Here is an 18,990-nt window from a genome sequence, read left to right as displayed (position 1 = left end):
AAATACACAACAATCAAAGTATCTCTGGAATGGCTGGCAATTTTTATTAATTTTAAAAGCCTAAGGTAAAAAGCATAGGCAATAACTTTTACTAGTCAATAAAAAGCAATTCTACCATTCACTGGTAATTAATATACTAAGCAAACTTGGAAAGCATTTTACTGAAAGCAAAATATTTAGAGAAAATAGACATTTATACAAAATTATAAAATGCTTATCATCAGAATAAGTGCATTTCAAGGAAAGCACAAACTCATTTTAATTTATAGAGCCAGTTAAAGCCTTAAAAAATTTAAGTGGAAATTGAAATATGCAAAAATGTATAAACATTCTACAAAAGATGGTAATTCTTTCCTGAGTGTACTAAAGCTATGAAACATAAGGTGACAAAGAAAGGTTGAGGTCTGGGAACTCTTTCAAGGGCATTTCCTTTCTACACACTGCTTCCCTCCTTCTTCGTATTCTTGTTTGGAAATCCACATCTGTTGAAAGGTGCCCTGGAAAATGGAAATATATAATTACTCCTGCCTTATGAGAAAAGACTGTATGTTGGCAACTCTTGAACTTTGAACTCAAGCTCCCTCCCCCAAAACAGTACTCCATTACTCTTTTCTCATTTCTGCCTTGCCTTTCAGGTTTAAAAAATATTAAACCATTCTACACCTGTTATACCGTGCAGGACTGGCAACACGGCCGGGAGGGAAGACGGTTTAACTGTGATGGCTCTATGCCAAGTTAAGGCAGTAACAGTAGTTCTCAGAAGGTCTAAATACTTAGTGCCATTTGCTTGAACTGTTCTAAGGAAAAGGGGAAGTGCTCTTAAGTCTGGGGTCCACAAAAATAAGGCTTTTTCTCCTAATTCAAGGCAGATACCAGTCAAAGACCCAGCACAAAAACTTCTTTTGCCCAAGAGCCAAATCCTGACTTCTGACATACCTTACCACTAGGCCAAGAAATGGCCCATGCTAAATTACTTAATTTTAAATATATTATGGACAAATCCTGACCAGTGCCAACAGAGTAACAGTAATAGGGCAGAGCATTTTGTTATATCAGGACATATAAAACATTATTAGGTCCTCCACTAATCTAAAAAATGCAGGGGTAAGTGAAACGTTGGAATTGTTAAGTAAGAATCTTCAGAACTTTTTGTCATTCATCTACTAACCAAAGAAGCTAGAATAGAGCCACCAATCCATGAACTAAACCTCCGTTCCACTGTTGTGTTATTTGCAATCAGTTTCAACCGCATGCTCTAAAACAGAGGGAAAAAGTATTAGTACAATCAAAACAGTGGATTCAACTTAGGAAATTTTTGACAATGTTTTAGCTAGCATTCATATCCTACACAAGGAAACGTACTTGTCACCATAAATACGGTATGTGCTAAGCGCCTTGTACATTCTTTTACTTCATCCAATCCCAGGTGCAGTTACCCAACCTGCCTCCCTGCCTCAGGTCACCCTAATCCTTCATTAGTTCACGCCTGCCTTTCCAAACCAAAGCAATCATCACGTCTCAAGTAGGACTTAACTGCTGTCTTTCTAAGTTAGTGCTCCTGTTTTGAATTCACACTTTCTTGATCACTGTATGGCTCAGTACTATCCCTTATCTTATTTCCTATATCAAGAGATTTTCCTTCCCACCTAGGGGTCTGCCTGGTAGTTCTCAAGTTGTTACTACATTCCAGTTATTACACATACAAACATACAGTTTGAGTCTTTTTCACAATGAAATATATTGTGGCAGGGGTAAAATATGAGATATGGGGAGGGTGTTGGTGAGAGGGGTGAATGTGTAGGTAAGAAGTAGATTTTTCTTTTTCACAACACAGGATGGAATCCAGGGCCTTAGGTGTTAGGCAAGCACTCTACCACTGAGCTCTACGAAATCTAACGACCACACTGTGTTTCAGGTATACTCTAGATGAGCCTGTAGCTCCAAGAATCTCAAGACATAGAGCAGATGTCAACCTTGTGGCTGCATCTGTATTCAAATACCACTCTTAATTATAAAAATATGGCATCCATAAGATTTATAAGAAGCCAAAAGACTAACAAATATACAAATTCTATAGATGTTAGGGCCTGTGCAACTCCTTGTTAAGTTTACTTTTCAAGTTAATATTTAGTGGCACCTTACAAAAACTTGATAGAAGTTTTCAAATTTAATTATGACTCCTACTCTATTATTGATACATCATATAAACTACCTTCCCTCTAATCCAGGTTCTTCTATCTTTTTTAACAGTTACTACAGTACACCCTGTGGTCTTTTAAAAACATACCTGCACTCATCAGTTCTCTGCCAGGTTTTATCCTGTTAAAGTTTCGGTAAAATCCAAACTACCTAATAAAGCAAGCCCTGCTACATATCCTCTGTGAGTTGAATTATATTCCCTAAAAAGATATAGTATGCTAAGGTCCTAATCCCTTTTACCCATGAGTATGATCTGATTTGAAAGTCTTTGCAGATGTAATTCGTAAGTAAGTTGATATCAATAATGGAGCAGGATGGGCTTTTAATCCAGTGTGATAGGTGTCCTTTTAAGAGAAGTGCCACAGCTACAAGCCAAGTATTGCTGGCAATCCACCAGAAGCTAGGAAGAAGGGAGACTGTTTTCCCCTACAGACTACAGAGCGAGGTCGGCCCTGGTGACACCTTGATTTCAGATCTAGTCTATCAGGTTAAATAACCCTTGCGGGCTGATCAGGCCCACAATCTCCCAAGTGAATGGACTGCGAAGGCTTAATAAATGAAACAATGGAAATGATTTCAGGGCTCCAACAGGGACTAACTCTTACAGTTTCAATATTCTCTGAGTTTAGCCAAAGACTTCTCTGGGCAGCCTATACGTATTTGGTTTACAAACGAAGGAGGAGGATACTCAAGAAAACGCGGGAATCTGGGCAGGACTTTTCCTAGTAATACATCATGCTAATTTAGGAGAACTATGTTATCTCCAGGAAGGCCTTCACAGCAGGAGTGAGATGCCTGTAGCTACAGTCTCCTTGTAGTTAACTGGGGTTAGAGCCAGACATCTTTAGCTGTAGCCTTATCTTGTCCTTTGAGGTGTTATAGCTTTATAGGTCAATATAGGCCTCAGTGGTGACCAGTGACTCAGAGGTTTACTTACTGTGAGTCCACTGCCTATCTTCCACTGAAGTCCACTGAAGGTGCCTAAGCTTCAGACAACTCACAAGTAAACGGAAAGCCAACTGGTTAATATTAAATCCTGCTCAGAGCCACTTTGTAGTGATCTCCAACAGTCTCCAGAACTGACACAATACATTTCTGCTGTTTTAAGCCACCAAACTGCAGTGCTTTCTTATGGGAGCCCTAGGAGACCAACACGCTATCCATCTTCCGAGCCACATCATTTTCCTCTCTTCCCCACTTACAGAGCTATACACTGATGACTTCGAATTATTGGAACAGATAATCCTCCCATCATACTTTTCCCTCCAGTATTGGGAATTAAATCTAGGCTCTTCTCACTGAGCTACATTCCCAGTCCTTTTTTACTTTTGAAATAGGTTTTAATTGCTAAGCTTCCCAGGCCAGGCTTAAATTTGTAATTCTCCTGCCTCAGCCTCCCAGAATGCTGGGATTACCGAGTGCTGGATTACAGGTATATGCCATCATGCCTGGCTCCTGTCATCCTTTTTTGTACATGGCATTCACTCCACCTAGATGTCCTTTTAGAAATTTGCAACCACTTGAATTATTCATTCAAATAACAGCTTCTTTATGGGGCTTTTCTCTGAAGTCCTAGAGTTAAATGCTTTCTTCTCAGTGTTCCCAAGAATACCTGGTTCATGGCACACTAAAGCACTTAGCTCATTACAATCGTATTTTTTACAGGTCCAACCTTCCAAGTAGACTGAGCCACTGGTGGGCAGGGATTATATTTTGTCTGCCTAGTGTCTAACACACTATACACACTTATGAGTAAGTATAAAGTTAATGCATAAAGTGACATTCAAATAATTTGAGAAATCAATAGATTTAGGAAATTCTGATGAGAGCTATTAAGTAATACCACATATACAAAGTAAATACGTACTGAAAAATGAACCCTTACTTATAAAACTGTATCACTGGTGAGCACATACTAATAATTAGAGTACTACTAAAAACAAACAGAACTTACTGGTGGAGTTTTCTGAGAAAGCTCTCTATTCAACCTATCAGTGAAACTCTGTATTAGCGTGTTTCCTCCTGCCACAATAACACTGCCATAGAGACCCTAGGATAAAAACAAGGGAAACAAATTAATTCCAAATGTTTCCAACAGTATTATTATTATTATATTTTGGTGCTAGGAATTGGACCCAAGTTTCCAGCAGCTTTAAATAAAACTACACACTCCATTACAATGTGCCCTTCCTTTGCCTGAAACATTTTAACTTCTATACAGAACTAGGAACTTGAACCAGTAGTTTTCAATCCTAGCTGCACTGGTGGTGCACACCTATAATCTCAGCACTTGGGAGACTGAGGCAGGAGGATCACTGCAAATTCAAGACCTGCCTGGGCTACAAAGTGAGCTCAAGGCCTGCCTGAACTGCAGAGCGAGACTCTGTCTCAAAAAGACCAAAAAAAAAGAGAGAGAACAATAAAAAATCTTAGCTGCATATGCAACTCATACAGGGAGCTTTTACACCACCAATGCCTAGAAATAATTAAAACCTCTGGATATGATGGGATCGGGGTGGGGGTTATTTATTAAAAACTCCCCAGATGATTCTTATGTGCACATAGATTTAAGAACCACTAATTTAAAAACAATCATTCTAAAAATCTTAACTTTGTTGGAGAGCTAATATTTAATTAGAGATACGTATATTTTATGAGGACTTCTTAGAATGCTTATCTGGAAGTTATAACATTTAAAATTAGACAATGACATTACGATTATGATAAACAATAATATACTCCAAAAATATTACTGGTCAAAATAACCACTATCTTATTCTTCTTTTGCAGGGTGTGCATGAGAACCACATAGGGAGCTTTTTCAAAATACACATTCTGGGCCTCCCAAATAAAAAGAAATTCTTAATTATAAGGAATATATTTCCTTCTAATTTGTATGCATCCAAAATGTCAACCTGCTTTTTTAATGGCTAAGTTTCTATTTTAAAAACTTATTCCCAATTTTAGAACCATCTAAATTTTGAAACAGAAAACAGAATATAGAAGTATCTCCTTTGCAGTTAACACTGGTTAAAAGAATTTTTAAAACAGGAAGTTATCTCATATACTGAAATAACTGAAAAATGAATATAGATATATTTGTGGTGGGAGTTAAGACAGGTTCTGTGTAGGTCAGGCTGGCCTTTGACTCATGGCAATCCTCCTGCCTCAGCCTCTGAAGGGCTGGGATAGAGGCATGTGCCACCACGCCTGACCATCTTATAGTAAATGTATTTCATCGCCTTCCCATAAAAGTGGCCTTGGATTTGTACTAAAAATTCCAAACTTGTATTCCTATTGTGCCAGGAGCAGCACTTCCTGCCAGGTCACTAACTGAAACAAAGAATCATTTTCAGAGTCACCCACAAGCTTTCTTGGAACAACACATTTTTCACACACCTCTAGTAAAAACATCATTCTCTAAGCAAATTAACTAGAAGAAAACCAAGGCAGTATGTAGGCTTATGAACTGGATCTAGGGTTCAATAAATTACAATTTAACTAACAAGTATAGTGCACAATCAATCTAATAAATACAGTATGTAATATGGAGTTAAAACCTGACAAGGCACAAAAACAATGACTTAGGGGCATTTTGCTGCCCTAAAAGACACTTTATCCTGTAATAGGAAACCGGTACTTACTGGTCTAATATCAATATCACACATTCCAACACTTGTAGTGACGACGTGACTGACTCCCAACATTGTATTTCCTGATAATCCCTAAAAACAAAAGAAATGGAGTATTCACATGGAAGAACTTCACAGAGTAAAAGCACAACCATCAAAATTCAGTCCAGTGTAGTTTTGTGATGGTTAAGCTTAACTGTCAACTTCATTAGCTTGGGAGCCACCCAGAGAATCTTCTGGTAAAAGCACACTTTTGGGAATGTCCAAATGGTCATGGAAGCATGACTTGGGTACTCTATCTGGTAAGCAACTGTGCTCCACCAGGTCGTTTCTGCCTTGGCACCAGCCAATAATGGCTACAACTGCGGAAACCATGGGCCAAAATAAATTCCTTGAAGTTGTGGGTGTCAAATATTTTGTCCCAGCAATGGGAAAACAGACTTAATACAGGCTTTACAATTAAACAAACGTCTTCCATGCACAGGTAAAGCCAGGCTAATTAAGAAACAAGCTTTCATACCTTTACGTTGGAAGGGTCGAATAATCCTTCAGGAATTTTTAGCCGCTCTGCACCAAAATCACAGTTGTAGCCATTAGGAAATTCGTAATGAACAGTTGGCATCTGTGCAGCTACTCTGCAAACATATGAAAAATATTACACAAAAAACACAACCCTCTTCAAAATTATAAACTACTAAGGAATTACCAATTTGTAAGAAACTAAGAGAATATTTAAAAATACTGTTCAGTATATCCTTGCATGACTTTACAGTTAGGCTAGTTAACCACACTGTAGAATTCTTTTATTTATTTATTTTTTTGTATGGTACTAGGGATTATATGTATGGTTTTTCAAATGCTAGACATGAGCTATACCACTGAGCTGCATTCCCAACCCTTTTTATTTTGAGATAAGATCTCACCAAGTGCTCCAGGCTGACCTCGAACTTACAATCCTCTTGCCTCAGTTTCCTGATTCACTGGGATTACAGGCATACACCACCACACCTAGCCCAATTCTTTTTTTAATATAAAAAAACCTTTCCCCATTTATGAAGTACACAGTTTAAATAAGAAAACATAATGTTAAAAAAAAGAAAACATACTGTTCATCGTAAGTTGAATCTGACACTTGAAGTACTGAAGCTTGAAAATCTTGGATAACACACTGAATAAAAAAATTTAAGAAACAAGACTGAAACTTGCTCTGCAATGTATAGTTTTATAACATGATATTTAAAATATTCTTCTGAATGAAACAGTACCATATTTCTTGGTGAGTAAATCATTTCAAGAGTATAAATCTACTCAAGGACTCCGAGTTCTGAAGGTGAATTATAAATTTCATTTAAGGAACAATAAAAAGAGATAAAAACTACTAAAAACCCTTGTATCACAGTCCTTCATAAGTAATCCACTTTCAGAACATCAATTTTCTTTAAAAATTAGTGTAATTGGGAAAAATAGTTCATTAAATTTTATTAACTATATAAAGTATAAAATAGAGTTTTGCTGTGAAATATGTATGACCTCTGGGTTACTAAAGAAAACTCTTGTCTAATACCTTGGCCAAATTATTAATCATCCTCACAATTTTTTCTCTAACACAAACACATACAATATTTACCTTTAGGTGCAAAAAACTGTCAGGGTCTAAGAGTATACCTCTCATAGTAAATTATGACTCATACAGCATGTGATATTCATTCAGAGATGGATTTTTGGCCAAAGGAACCTCTCCCTGGCTCCTTGCTATGAACAATCACATTTTCATATAGTAAACTGATGCTGGGGAAACGAAGGCAACTAAGCCATACCAGCAGGTCTCTACAGTAACTAAATCCATTGTCCTAAAAGAATAACATAATGCCTGTTCCTACCCTAAAACCAAACTTCTTTCCAGGTCATACCACAGTAATCCAAATGAATATGTAGTAGTTTGTAAATATCTATTAGAAAAATATGAAAAGTACTTCCCACAACCAAAGCTAATTGTTGCATTTCTAAAATATTAAAAATATAGAGCTTGAAAACAAAATGTGCCCACATTCTATTCAAGGACTTGCAGCATGTGACACTTTCAGAAAGAGAATAAGGGTCACTTACATTACACATGTAATTGTGCCAAGATCTTGTAACCTGCGGCAACTTCTCTTTTCTTTTCCAGTTTGCTGGGGATCCTTCGCGAACAGCTTCCTGACAGTAAGAATATATGCTTGGTTAACAGAGAACTGGATAATACAGGAGCAGAGAACTGAACATAAATTTCACAAAATTCAATCATTACTTACTTTTGATGCAATCATATAAGGAGGAATCAATTCTATATTCATTTCTTGGAAGAGCTCTCTGCATTGCATAGTTATAAAATCTCCAGCAAGGGGGGATTTCACAATGCCTGTGACACAGATTAAATAAGACTAAAGAACAGTAAGTCCAAACTCCTTGGGACAAATTTTTTTCTGAGTGTATTTATGTATGAATAATTCAAGTAGAACTAAATCAACTATTCCTAAAGCATAAATGAAATAAATATTACACACTAAAGATTAAAAATACTTAGGGGAGAATACAGTGCAGTGGTAGAGTACCTGCCTAGCATTTGTGAAACCCTGAGCTCAATCCCAAGCACAGCAAAAAAAAAAAAAAAAAAAAAAAAAAAAAAAAAAAAAAAAAAAAAAAAAAAAAAAAAAAAATTACTGTTTTGTTTCATTTTGTCCTTATGACATCTAAAAGCATCTCACATGCCCTGGTTAAATATAGTTACCTTGTTGAAGGACATAACCATCATGGACTGGAATTGCAGTGGTATGAGTTGCTCCACTGTCCAAAATTAGCCCAGTAGAACGGCCATTAGCAAATCTAGTTTAAAGCATTAAGGAAATAAAAAAAAGAGTCCTAAAACAATGTACTGTAAAGGGTAGGCTCTTACATTTCAGAAGCCACTTATACAACATGTGCACTATAGTTTCAGATGTGTTAAAACAAATTTAGGGACAAAAATTAGTTTCAAATAATTTGATTTTAAAAACAAACTAGACAGGACTTCCAGAATGGCAATGTAAGGAACATTAAACTTGTCAAACTGAATACAATCACTGAAAATCTCAGGAGACTGGTCAAAGGGCTTACAACAAGTTACCTAAGAGACATACTAACTACAACATATAATCTTTGTTTAGGTCCTGATTGAGGTATAGTGACATGTTCAACAACAACAACAAAAAGGTCACTGGTAAAATCTTTAAGAGATACATGTACCAAGTTTGACACAAATAAAATTGTACAGTGTCTCAGATAGTTGAAGGTGAGTGATGAACATACAGAGGCTCATCATACTATTCTGTTTCAAATTTTTTTACAGTATAAAGTTAGAAATAAAATAATGTCCAATTCTGTTTATAAGCAACCAGCCAGACCACATTCAAACTCAGGACTGCCATTATCAACTTGTGGACTTGGACTAATTTGCTTACTTTATGACTCTATTTCTCGCAGATCAGAAAACTTAAATGAGATAATACAATGTGTCCACTAATTCTCTTTCCTTCTACTTAAAATTCCAAAATGTTCTCTACAATCTAAAGTTCAAAATTATAAAATCTAACATGCCAGCCCTCTCTATCGTTTAGCCAAAGCTATTTTTAAAACACCTATCAAAATCTTAGGTATGTTTATGTATTTATCTTCAATTATTAAAATAAGTCACAATAATGAACACTTACACTTTCTACTTTCACATTTCTTCTAAAGTTATCTCCAAGACACAGCAGTACAGACAAGTGTTAGGTAACAATTAAACAGAAATATTTTCAAGTATATAAAACACTTATTGGAAGATCACAGCAAGCCAGGATAAATGAGTAGAAAGTGAAGGTCAGGTTTTAAGTACTATACTTACTTCAACATCAGACATTTTTAAGCAGTGCAACCTGAACTCTAAATACAAGGTACTTCCTTCCACATGCAACTAAACTATATTTTCTTTATAGACACTAGCAGGCTACTACACTTTTCTAAGCAACTACAACTATACAAAACAACCCAAATGAACCACCATGACAGTTAACCTCACTTGTCAATTTGACTTCTTCCACAGGTGTATTTAACAATACCATATATTCTAGAAAAAGACTGAGTATGACTCTTAAGGATACGCTGTCAGAACTGCAGTTTTGCACAGGAAGAAGGCAGGGATGTTGTAGTGTTCAAACATTAACTCTGTCAGTTTCTCTCTCTTTGCCCTAGTATTCCACTTGAGGGAAAAAGAAACACAAATTGTTTATTGCTTAAGAATTAAAGTTGATTTATCTCAAACTATATTACAGCACTATATTAACAAGATGTAAAACATCAAAAACAATGAAATCCTATGGGAAATCACCTTTTAGAGTATCTATTTTATGTCTTTATTTGTATAGGTAAAGTATTCAGCTACCATGAATTCCAGAAATTACAGACATTTTGAAGTAGAAGCAAATGAAGATTCTTATAAAGTCTTACGAAACCTTTTAAAAGTACATCTAATAATCAAAATCATAAATATGAATATTAAACCATGAAATTTTCATGTACAGTTGGTACTCATAAAACTAGAAGTTAGAAACAATAACACTGATAACTTATAATCATTATGCATGTCTTGTGGGCCTTTTTGTTTATGTATCAAATATATTTCACAAGAGACTCAAGTCTACTGCCTGGCAAGAGCAAGGTCGTGAGTTCGGATCCCAGTACCAGAGAAAAACCAAAAAAAAAAAAAAAAAAAAAAAAAACGAGACTCAAGTCTAGAAAACTCGCAGCCTAGTTAACCATTTGACTTCTCTTGGATATTGAGATTGTTTATCTTTTTTCTCTTCCAAATTAAAAACAAAAGAAATCTGAATATAAAAGTAGAAATACACTGCTCTTGGCACACAAAGAATGATTCAAAAACCAAGATGGGGGGCCAGTGCAAAGAAATCAAACATAAATCCCTGGAAAAAATTTTAAAAAAAAACTACCTACCAGAACCCATGAAGTATATTTTATTGCTCTTTGAGTATTTTATTGAAATAATAAATGTTATAATACTTAAGAATTAATCCTCTCTCCCCTAATTTCCAAATTCAAAACATAAATTTCCATGCTTCTTTAAAAAAAAAAGAAAATATTCTTTAAATGAGTAGAAAACTAAACGGGGAAAATAAACACAACTAGAGAAACTTAAAAAGCAAGTCTGTCTCACCGGCGCTTCTGACATGAGAACAGGGTGCAGGCTGGCCTCTGATTTGACGTGCATTTTATAGGTATGGTCCAAAATAGCCTGGAAACTATCCCAGTCTTCAACTAGAATGTAAGATTAATAGCGTGAAAACAATATTTAAAGATGTATAGCATTTTTTGAAAGACTATTCCTGTAACTTAGTAAGGAATACTTTAACACACAGAACCAACTTATTTTACAGACCTATATTATAACAGGGTACTTTATACAGGGGTCTTTGTCTTCTAGGACCTAGAACCTCTTTTTGGTGCCACTACCCACTACATCTGTCCTAAATATAACTGAAGTTTTTGTAAACCTAAAATACAAAATAAACATTATTCAAAAAACACAGCACTTACTAGGGGCCCAGTACATGATCAAAATAGTGACAATACATTAAAAAATTATATGATCTAGACCTGACAAAAAACTTGAAATCTGTTTGAAAAAAGATGAAAACTTTAAAAATTTGGAGAATAACATGTCGTCAATTTCGCGTCCACTTAAACAGTCTATTAAAACCACTCATGTAAGTCCAGTTCTGCCACAGCCCAAAGAAGAAATGCCATTCACCACATTGTATGTTCTGATACACTTCCACAGAGCCATCTCAATTTTCCTGGTTGTAGCAGTTTTACGTTAGTGAACTTCACTGGCAGCTTTACCTTTTTTCTCCTTCTTAATGTAAATCTCAATGACAAGTGAGAACACTATAAATCACTGGACTGTTACACTTCCAGAATTTTTTTCTTCTCTTGGTCTTTTGAATCTTCTCCTACATCCCTAGCTGTTCTTTCTCATTCTCTTTCATAGCTATCTCTTTTTCCGTATCAGTGTAAGTTTTTGCTATCAATCCTCGACCCTCGTATCTAAACTCCTTCTGGGAAATATAATGCAACTCCGTGTCTTGAAACCTTTATTACGACTTTTTAATTACCTCCTTAGATTACCACCTGGATTTCTAAACATTTTGACTCAATGAGCTAATTTACTTGCTATTCATAAAAGAGTTAACACAGCAAATAGCATGCTGGACTACAGGGAACTTCTCTGATAAGCAAGTGGCTACACTAATATAAAGCTTTCTGCATATGCGAAGAGTAGCTCACTGGGCCTAAACCATATAAATGGTGTGGTTATGCCAAACACCTGTTTTCCTTCTTGAGTCTAGAACTTCCATACATGTTGGGAGAGGGTTCCTCATACATGACCTGACCAACCCCCAATAAAACCACAGCACATCAGCATCTAATGAGTTCCCATTAGACAACAAATGCTACAATTAATTGCCGAGAATCAAGCACGCACTGTGTGATTGTACTGTGACAAGACTCTTCCAAGCTTGCACCTAGATTCCTCTGGAGTTCTCTTTCCCTTTTCCTTTTGTCCATTTTGGCGTTTTATCTTTCTTTGGTATAATAAATTATAGCTTTAAGTACCGCTATATGTGTGTCCCAGGAATCTTTCTAGTGAATAAATGAACCTGAGAGTTTGCCCTTTAAGACCACGGAACTTTCTCCTTCTCTTTCTATACCTACCTCAGTACCTGGTACCTCTACAGGGTCATCTCAACCAAAGATCTGGGAAAATTCCTCAAGTCCTCTTTCCTTTTTACTCCTTTCGTCAATTTGTACCACTGGTCCCTCAGCTACCCTTCAAGCTATTTTAGGAACTCTACCATCAGTGTTACAGTTTAAACCCTCTTCACTTTTCATCTGAATTCTTACTTCTCCTACTAATCTTCCTACCTCTAGTATTTCCCTCCAATCTAGCTAACCTATGAATTGCTGTTAGAGCTATCTTTCCAGCTACAAATTACTTTAGGATTGCTCTTCAAGTTTTAGCTTAGTATGTTCCCTGGTGTTATGGGCTTGTATCTAGATGTCACCTCAGGCCTCATGCAGTCATAGGTGGGCTGTTTCAGAAGTGGCCAGATTTAGGATGTGTGAATGTGGATTAAGGGTATTATGCTGGGATAAGGGTGGGTGGTACTGGATTAATCCACAAATTGGATTATCATAGTTGTAGGTATGGATAATGGGAAGCCCCACACTTGGTGTGGATGGCACCACCCAAAAGGCTCGTAGCCCGGATGGGATAAAAGAGAAAGGGAAGCCCACTGCTTACTGCCTTCTGCCTGCCATGCTATAAACTGTTTCTCCTCTATGATACCCCTCTGCCATGTCACCCTGCTCTGGAGCCATCTGACTATGGACTGAAACTTTTACAAACTGTGAGCTGCTATAAACCTTTCCTCCTTTAACTTGTGGGTTTCAGGTATTTTTTTTTCCCAGCAATGCGTAAGTAACTAGGACACCCAGGATGGTTTCCAAGCCTTTGTATGACTGCTCTCTGCCTGCCTTTTCTGGTGCTGACCCTAAAACGCCCAATACTGTAGCCATTCTTTAATCGTGTGACATGTCAGTTTCTTTGACAGCTCCATTCCTTCACACACACACAGGCTGAAGCCAAGCAAGCTCTTACCCGCTGACCAACATTCAAAATGCAAGTTACCTCAGTTATGAAAACTATTACTGACCCCCAATCATAAGAGTTAAAAGCCTCTTCTGACTAATCCCATCAGTTATGAACATACCTGTACAGCATTTACTTCAGAGTGCACATATTTGTATGGATGTATCTATCCCCCCATGACTTTCTTAAGGGAAGGAATATTTCTTATGCATCTTTATATTCTCAGTGCCTGAATGTCAGTTTGTAGAACCAACACTCTATGTATATCTGTATATGATGTCCAACTTGCAAGCCACTACTTTATTCCTAAAATGTGCCATGCACACTTGATATCTCTGTTTTTCTACCAAATCCACAGGAAAAATGCCATACCCATGCCGTTCTTTAGTGGTGAAATGGCCTCCATATTCTCCCTGGGAACACGCAGGGCATTGGTGTCTATGTAGTAGGTGGGCCCGCCTTGCTTGCCCTTGTCACCATCTATTTCCATCAGCGTGCTTCCATCATCTCTTTCCAGCACCATACCAATAGCTGTGGGGAAATCTACCTGTAAGAGTCAAAAATACCCCATGAAGTTTCACTGCTTTTATATTTCTTTTTTTTTGTCTTTTGGAGGCAGGGTCTCGCTATACAGTTCAGGCTGGCCTTGAGCTCATTTTGTAGCCCATGCGGGTCTCAAATTTTCAACAATCCTCCTGCCTCAGTCTCCCAAGTGCTGGGATTACAGGCATGTACCACTATACCAGGCTTCATTGCTCTTATTAAGGAGGATTTTTTTACTTTTTGGTCCAACAAATGTCTACTCTCATATTTGGCTTGAATCATTTTTGTATGAAATTAATTTTATAGCAACAGCCCTTACATATCCAATGCACTCTGACGTTACACTTACCTTGGGGCAGTCCTCACCAGCATAACCAGCTCTCACAGTATAGGATCCAATGTCAAAAACCAGGGCTCCAACTTCATCTGAAAGATTTAAGAGAATAACTTGGGTTTTTTGTTTTGTTTTGTCTTTTGCATTACTAGAGAATGAACCTAAGGCCTCTTGCCAGGCAAGCGCTCTCTTATAGAGCTCCCCCAACCCCTGTAATAATTAACAACCTCTAAGTATCACATGGAAATTAAAGGTCTATTTAAAGTGCTTAAAACAAGAATGTTTGTGAAAACTCTAAAAATTAATCACATTAACGTTATCACTAGCTTCAACCTACTTCTAAGTATACCTTCTATTTAATTAAAAAATAGTAATGCAAAAAATAAATAAATAAATAAATAAAAAATAGTAATGCATACATTGTACATCAGTAGAAGTTCAATAAAGAAAGGACTGATATATTAAAGCTGGGTAATGTAAGGAATTTATTCATTAAAGGGACTCACAAGTATACATAAGCAAGGTATAGGCCAACCTGAAGGGACAGTGCAGTACTCTAGAACCAACAGAAACAGGGATTTGTTGCCATCCTCAGTATTGAAGAATCCAGAAGAAACAGCTACCAGAACCTGGAGAAGTGGGCTGGGGAGCAGCACCGACAGAAGCTGTGACCTTCAGCTGAGATAGGCAGCCAGCAATGGCTGACACAAAGCGGAATAAACCAGTGTAATGTGCCAATCTATCCATCCCACCAACTAGGGCCATTCTATACTTTACCATTCACACTGGGGTACTTCTGAATGTGAAGGGGAACCCTGTTCATAATCATGACAGGACAAGAGGTATAAAAAAGAAGTGATTGTTACCTATCATTGGCCAAACTCAAACAAAAGTCAGAGGCCAAAAGAACCCACTGTCACAGTTGTAAAGGGCACAGGAAGGTTGGAAACAGGAGCACAGTGGATCTGATAAGGCAAGGAAAAGATATCCAGGACATCTGTGGACCAGTCTATCACACACTAAAACAAATTATAGGGGCTGGGGATTTAGCTCAGCGGCAAAAGTGCCTGCCTGGCAAGCGCAAGGTCGTGAGTTCGGTTCCCGGTACCGGAGAAAAACCAAAAAAATAAAAAATAAAAAAATAAAACAAATTATATTTCACTGTAGTTAGAGAAGAAAATTAGCAAAACTTTAAAAAAAATAAGGACCCTGGAATAAGAGTTTAAAGTATAATTATAGAAAGCAAGTAAAAATTCTTAACGCTGAGGAAAAAAACTGGTAATTTTTATTCACAGTCAAATTCAGAGAAAATCCTCTAATTATGTTTTTTTAAATGCTCACCAAAACAGGAGGCCTCCTAAAACAAAGCACTGGGTTTTTTTTGGTATTGATTTTTCAAAGGATTTTTTTAATCATTAAAAACAACAAAATCTTATTTACCTTCATTAAATTGGCAAAAATTAGTAAGTCTGATAGCATCAAATGCTATCGATGGAGGAAAGAGGAGCTCTTATATATTTGCTAGTAAAAGCTGTAAAACAGGTGTAGTAACTATGGGCACTTTAGTTATAAGAACTAAAGATGTGCATACATAGTAATTACACATACCTGTTCTAGAGAAACTTTCTCACATGTCACAAAGGAGACATGTACCAGAACGACACTAGCTAGTGAACATGTGCAACTTACCCCTCTACCTCAATCCCCTCATTTGCAAAATGTGCATAACAGTTCCTGCCTCATAGTATTATAGGCAGCTGAGTTACCTAGAAATGTTATAGGCAGTCAGACAGGGCCAGGCCCTTGAAGCAGGCAACATGAAAGACAAGATAAGATACCTGTGGGGCAGACCTCAAGACAAAAGGACTAAACAAATGCACCCACATACCTCCCTAGGTGTAAACATCAGGGATTGATATTCTAAACAGGTAACAACCACCTTCAAAAAGCCAGGAGTCACTAGCCCAACCCCCCTACAGGAAAAGCCCCTGTTCTGTATTCACGACCACTTGCGGGGCTGGGGATTTAGCTCAGCGGCAAAAGCGCCTGCCTGGCAAGCGCAAGGTTGTGAGTTCGGTTCCCGGTACCGGAGAAAAGCAAAAAAAAACAAAACAAACAAACAAAAAAAACCGACCACTTGCTACATGACTCCCTTCCCCACTTGATCCCAGTTTCCTCATTTTACCTGAACAATTATACTTGTAATCTTGTTGACTGACCATAGTTTGTCCCACCTCATGTCCACCTTGTCATTTTCCATTTTCCTCCTATCTTGGACCCGCCTCAGCTCATGATTTTGCCTGATAAAGTCCCCAGAAAAGGCAGGTTCCCTGGGCAACCCACTCCGACCCCCTTCTGTCCCTCTCTTGGACAGAAGCTTTCTTTCCCTCAATAAATATACTCTGCTGTTAACCTCTGTTGTTCCTGAAATTTATTCTTCGATTTCAGAGTACATGAACTCGCTCCAGATATCATTCAGGTTGGGAGTTTTTATTTTCCTGTATCAACAGGATGCTATAACCGTTGAATGTTTAGAGTGTTTAATGGATATAAGCGCTCAGAACAGTTCCTGACACACAACAGGCACTGTAAGTACCATGGTACCTCCATTCATGAACGTAATTCTTTGTGCCATTCTGGTTGCAACAGCATAGTGGAATGAACTAAGTTCATAGACCGAGGTACCACCACATTCACTGCTGTGATCACTATTGTCAGATTGTTTGCCAAGAGAAAGGGCACAAATACTTTAATGATCTTTCAGCAGGAAAGATCACTATAGTTTATTCACATCATTAAACAGTTAAAATGAATGGCTTCGATCTACAAATGCCAACAGAATACATCACACAAAAAAATAAAGCTTATTTTTAAAACTTAGTTACCAAAGTGTAACACGCATATATGCTGTATACAGATACAGTATATTTATATATCATGATAATGTTTAACTCATTCTGAATGTATATACATGTAGTAAAAGTATATAAATATGCAAGTGGTCTGGGAATGTTACATACCAAATTCAGTTCAGTGGTTAGCTCCAAAGAGGGAAAGAAGGAGAATCTATACCAACAACATTTTATTTTTCAAAAATACCTGTGGCAAAAATGGCAACACATATCTATTTAACCTCAGTGATGAGTACGGAAGTACCACCTATCTTGTACATTTCTTACTGTGCTTGAAATACTTCAAAAAAATTTTAAGTTAACATAAAACCTAATTATTAATTTGTAAATATTCACAGTTGAGAGATGGTGACTTTGAAGAATGATTTGGATACTTTAGGGTTTTTCCAAAATGCCTTTTCTGGGCCGTGGATATAGCTCAGTGGCACAAGCGCCTGCCTAGCAAGCTCGAGGTCATGAGTTCAATTCCTAGTACAAAAAACAAACAAAAAAAAACAAATAAAGAATGGATCCCAAAATGCCTTTTCTTCATCCCAGATATTTTTCTTCCCAATCACCTAGGAAGCTATACAACTTAAGGTTGGTTACTTACTTTTTTCTAGACCCCATTTTCTTTCCCAGTAACACGGGGATAGTAGCACCAACTCGTATAATTGCCAAAGATTAAATGCAGCGCATGTAAAGTCTTAGGAGTTCTTGCCTATAGTACATACTCCATAAACGTTAGCTGTTAGCAGTATTATCAGTTTCCATTTCTGCCTTGAGAGTCAAAGTAATGCTTTTAAAGAATAATGGTCAGCCTGCAGCTTCTTAGTTCAGGGAACCTGAAAATCACAATGCAGCTGATCAATTCTAGGAGGTGAAGGCACATTTACCCAGTCTGCCTGTCAGAACTGCATCTTCTGACAAAGATGTGATCCACTAGATCTTCCCCAAAGTAAAAAAGGTGAGCTACTCGCACTGAGAAATCAACAGCGACATAAATGGGGAGGAAGGAAGCAGTGAGGGCCATCATCCCACACTCAGGTATGCAACCACACACCGAGAACGAAGCCTGAAAACCCTGCCTTTGTTACCCTCTACCTGTAAGATGCTACAGTGAAATGGTACAGTGCTGGTGAACACTTTCAGAAACAGCAGCCTTACTAGAAACAGTAACAACAGCAACATTTTAGAGTGTCTTCCTGTCTCGAGCTCAGCAGCACAGTCCAGAACACGCACACACACACCGATGCTTCGGCCACAGGCTCTAGTTTAGCAGACTCACGGGGAGCCTTGAGATTCCGCATCTCTAAAGTTTGCAGGCGACGCTAACGCCGCTGGCCTGTGGAGCACAGCAGCGTGGCAAGGTCAGCACGATCTCATTTAACCTTCACATCCCCGCCCCCCAAGGCTGGATTTATCTTTCCATAAACAAGGAGCCTTAAGTTGGAAAAAGTTTTGTAAGAACGACCCAAAGTCAAAGCGCTGGTACACAGAGAGGCTCCTGCTGCCATCCAGGGCTGTGCAGCTTCCAGGCGCGGCTACCTTTCTACCACCCAAGGAAAAACGAGAAAGACCGAGAGCCCCGAAGCCCAGGTAAACTTTCCAGGCACCCTGACGTCGCAGGTGTCCCCGGGTCGCGCGGACGGCCCCGCCCACGAGGAC

General features: G+C 37.8%; 1 protein-coding gene across 2 annotated transcripts in view; it reads right to left on the bottom strand.

Annotated features, from left to right (window-relative positions):
• Positions 1 to 19: 19 nt before the first annotated feature.
• Positions 20 to 18,990, bottom strand: part of Actl6a (actin-like 6A) — a 19,604-nt gene continuing 633 nt past the window's right edge. The window contains exons 1-14 of one of the 2 annotated variants that reach the window (XM_013513572.1): positions 14,967 to 15,051; positions 14,447 to 14,523; positions 13,927 to 14,101; positions 11,059 to 11,159; positions 9,989 to 10,086; positions 8,599 to 8,693; positions 8,123 to 8,229; positions 7,938 to 8,027; positions 6,938 to 6,999; positions 6,352 to 6,466; positions 5,844 to 5,924; positions 4,154 to 4,249; positions 1,169 to 1,255; positions 20 to 497 (exon numbers count right to left, since the gene is read on the bottom strand). In XM_013513572.1, coding sequence (XP_013369026.1) covers positions 417 to 497; positions 1,169 to 1,255; positions 4,154 to 4,249; positions 5,844 to 5,924; positions 6,352 to 6,466; positions 6,938 to 6,999; positions 7,938 to 8,027; positions 8,123 to 8,229; positions 8,599 to 8,693; positions 9,989 to 10,086; positions 11,059 to 11,159; positions 13,927 to 14,077 — 1,164 coding nt within the window. In that variant the 5' untranslated portion in view covers positions 14,078 to 14,101; positions 14,447 to 14,523; positions 14,967 to 15,051 and the 3' untranslated portion in view covers positions 20 to 416. Of the gene's footprint in view, positions 498 to 1,168; positions 1,256 to 4,153; positions 4,250 to 5,843; positions 5,925 to 6,351; positions 6,467 to 6,937; positions 7,000 to 7,937; positions 8,028 to 8,122; positions 8,230 to 8,598; positions 8,694 to 9,988; positions 10,087 to 11,058; positions 11,160 to 13,926; positions 14,102 to 14,446; positions 14,524 to 14,966; positions 15,052 to 18,990 lie in introns of those variants that run through there. The other variant, XM_005383042.2, reaches the window with a different exon arrangement.

The sequence above is a fragment of the Chinchilla lanigera genome, unplaced genomic scaffold, assembly GCF_000276665.1.
Source record: "Chinchilla lanigera isolate Chin_1 unplaced genomic scaffold, ChiLan1.0 scaffold00019, whole genome shotgun sequence".
Classification (NCBI taxonomy): domain Eukaryota; kingdom Metazoa; phylum Chordata; class Mammalia; order Rodentia; family Chinchillidae; genus Chinchilla; species Chinchilla lanigera.
Note: the sequence above shows the minus strand (reverse complement) of the source record. Positions and strands in the feature narration are given on the sequence as shown.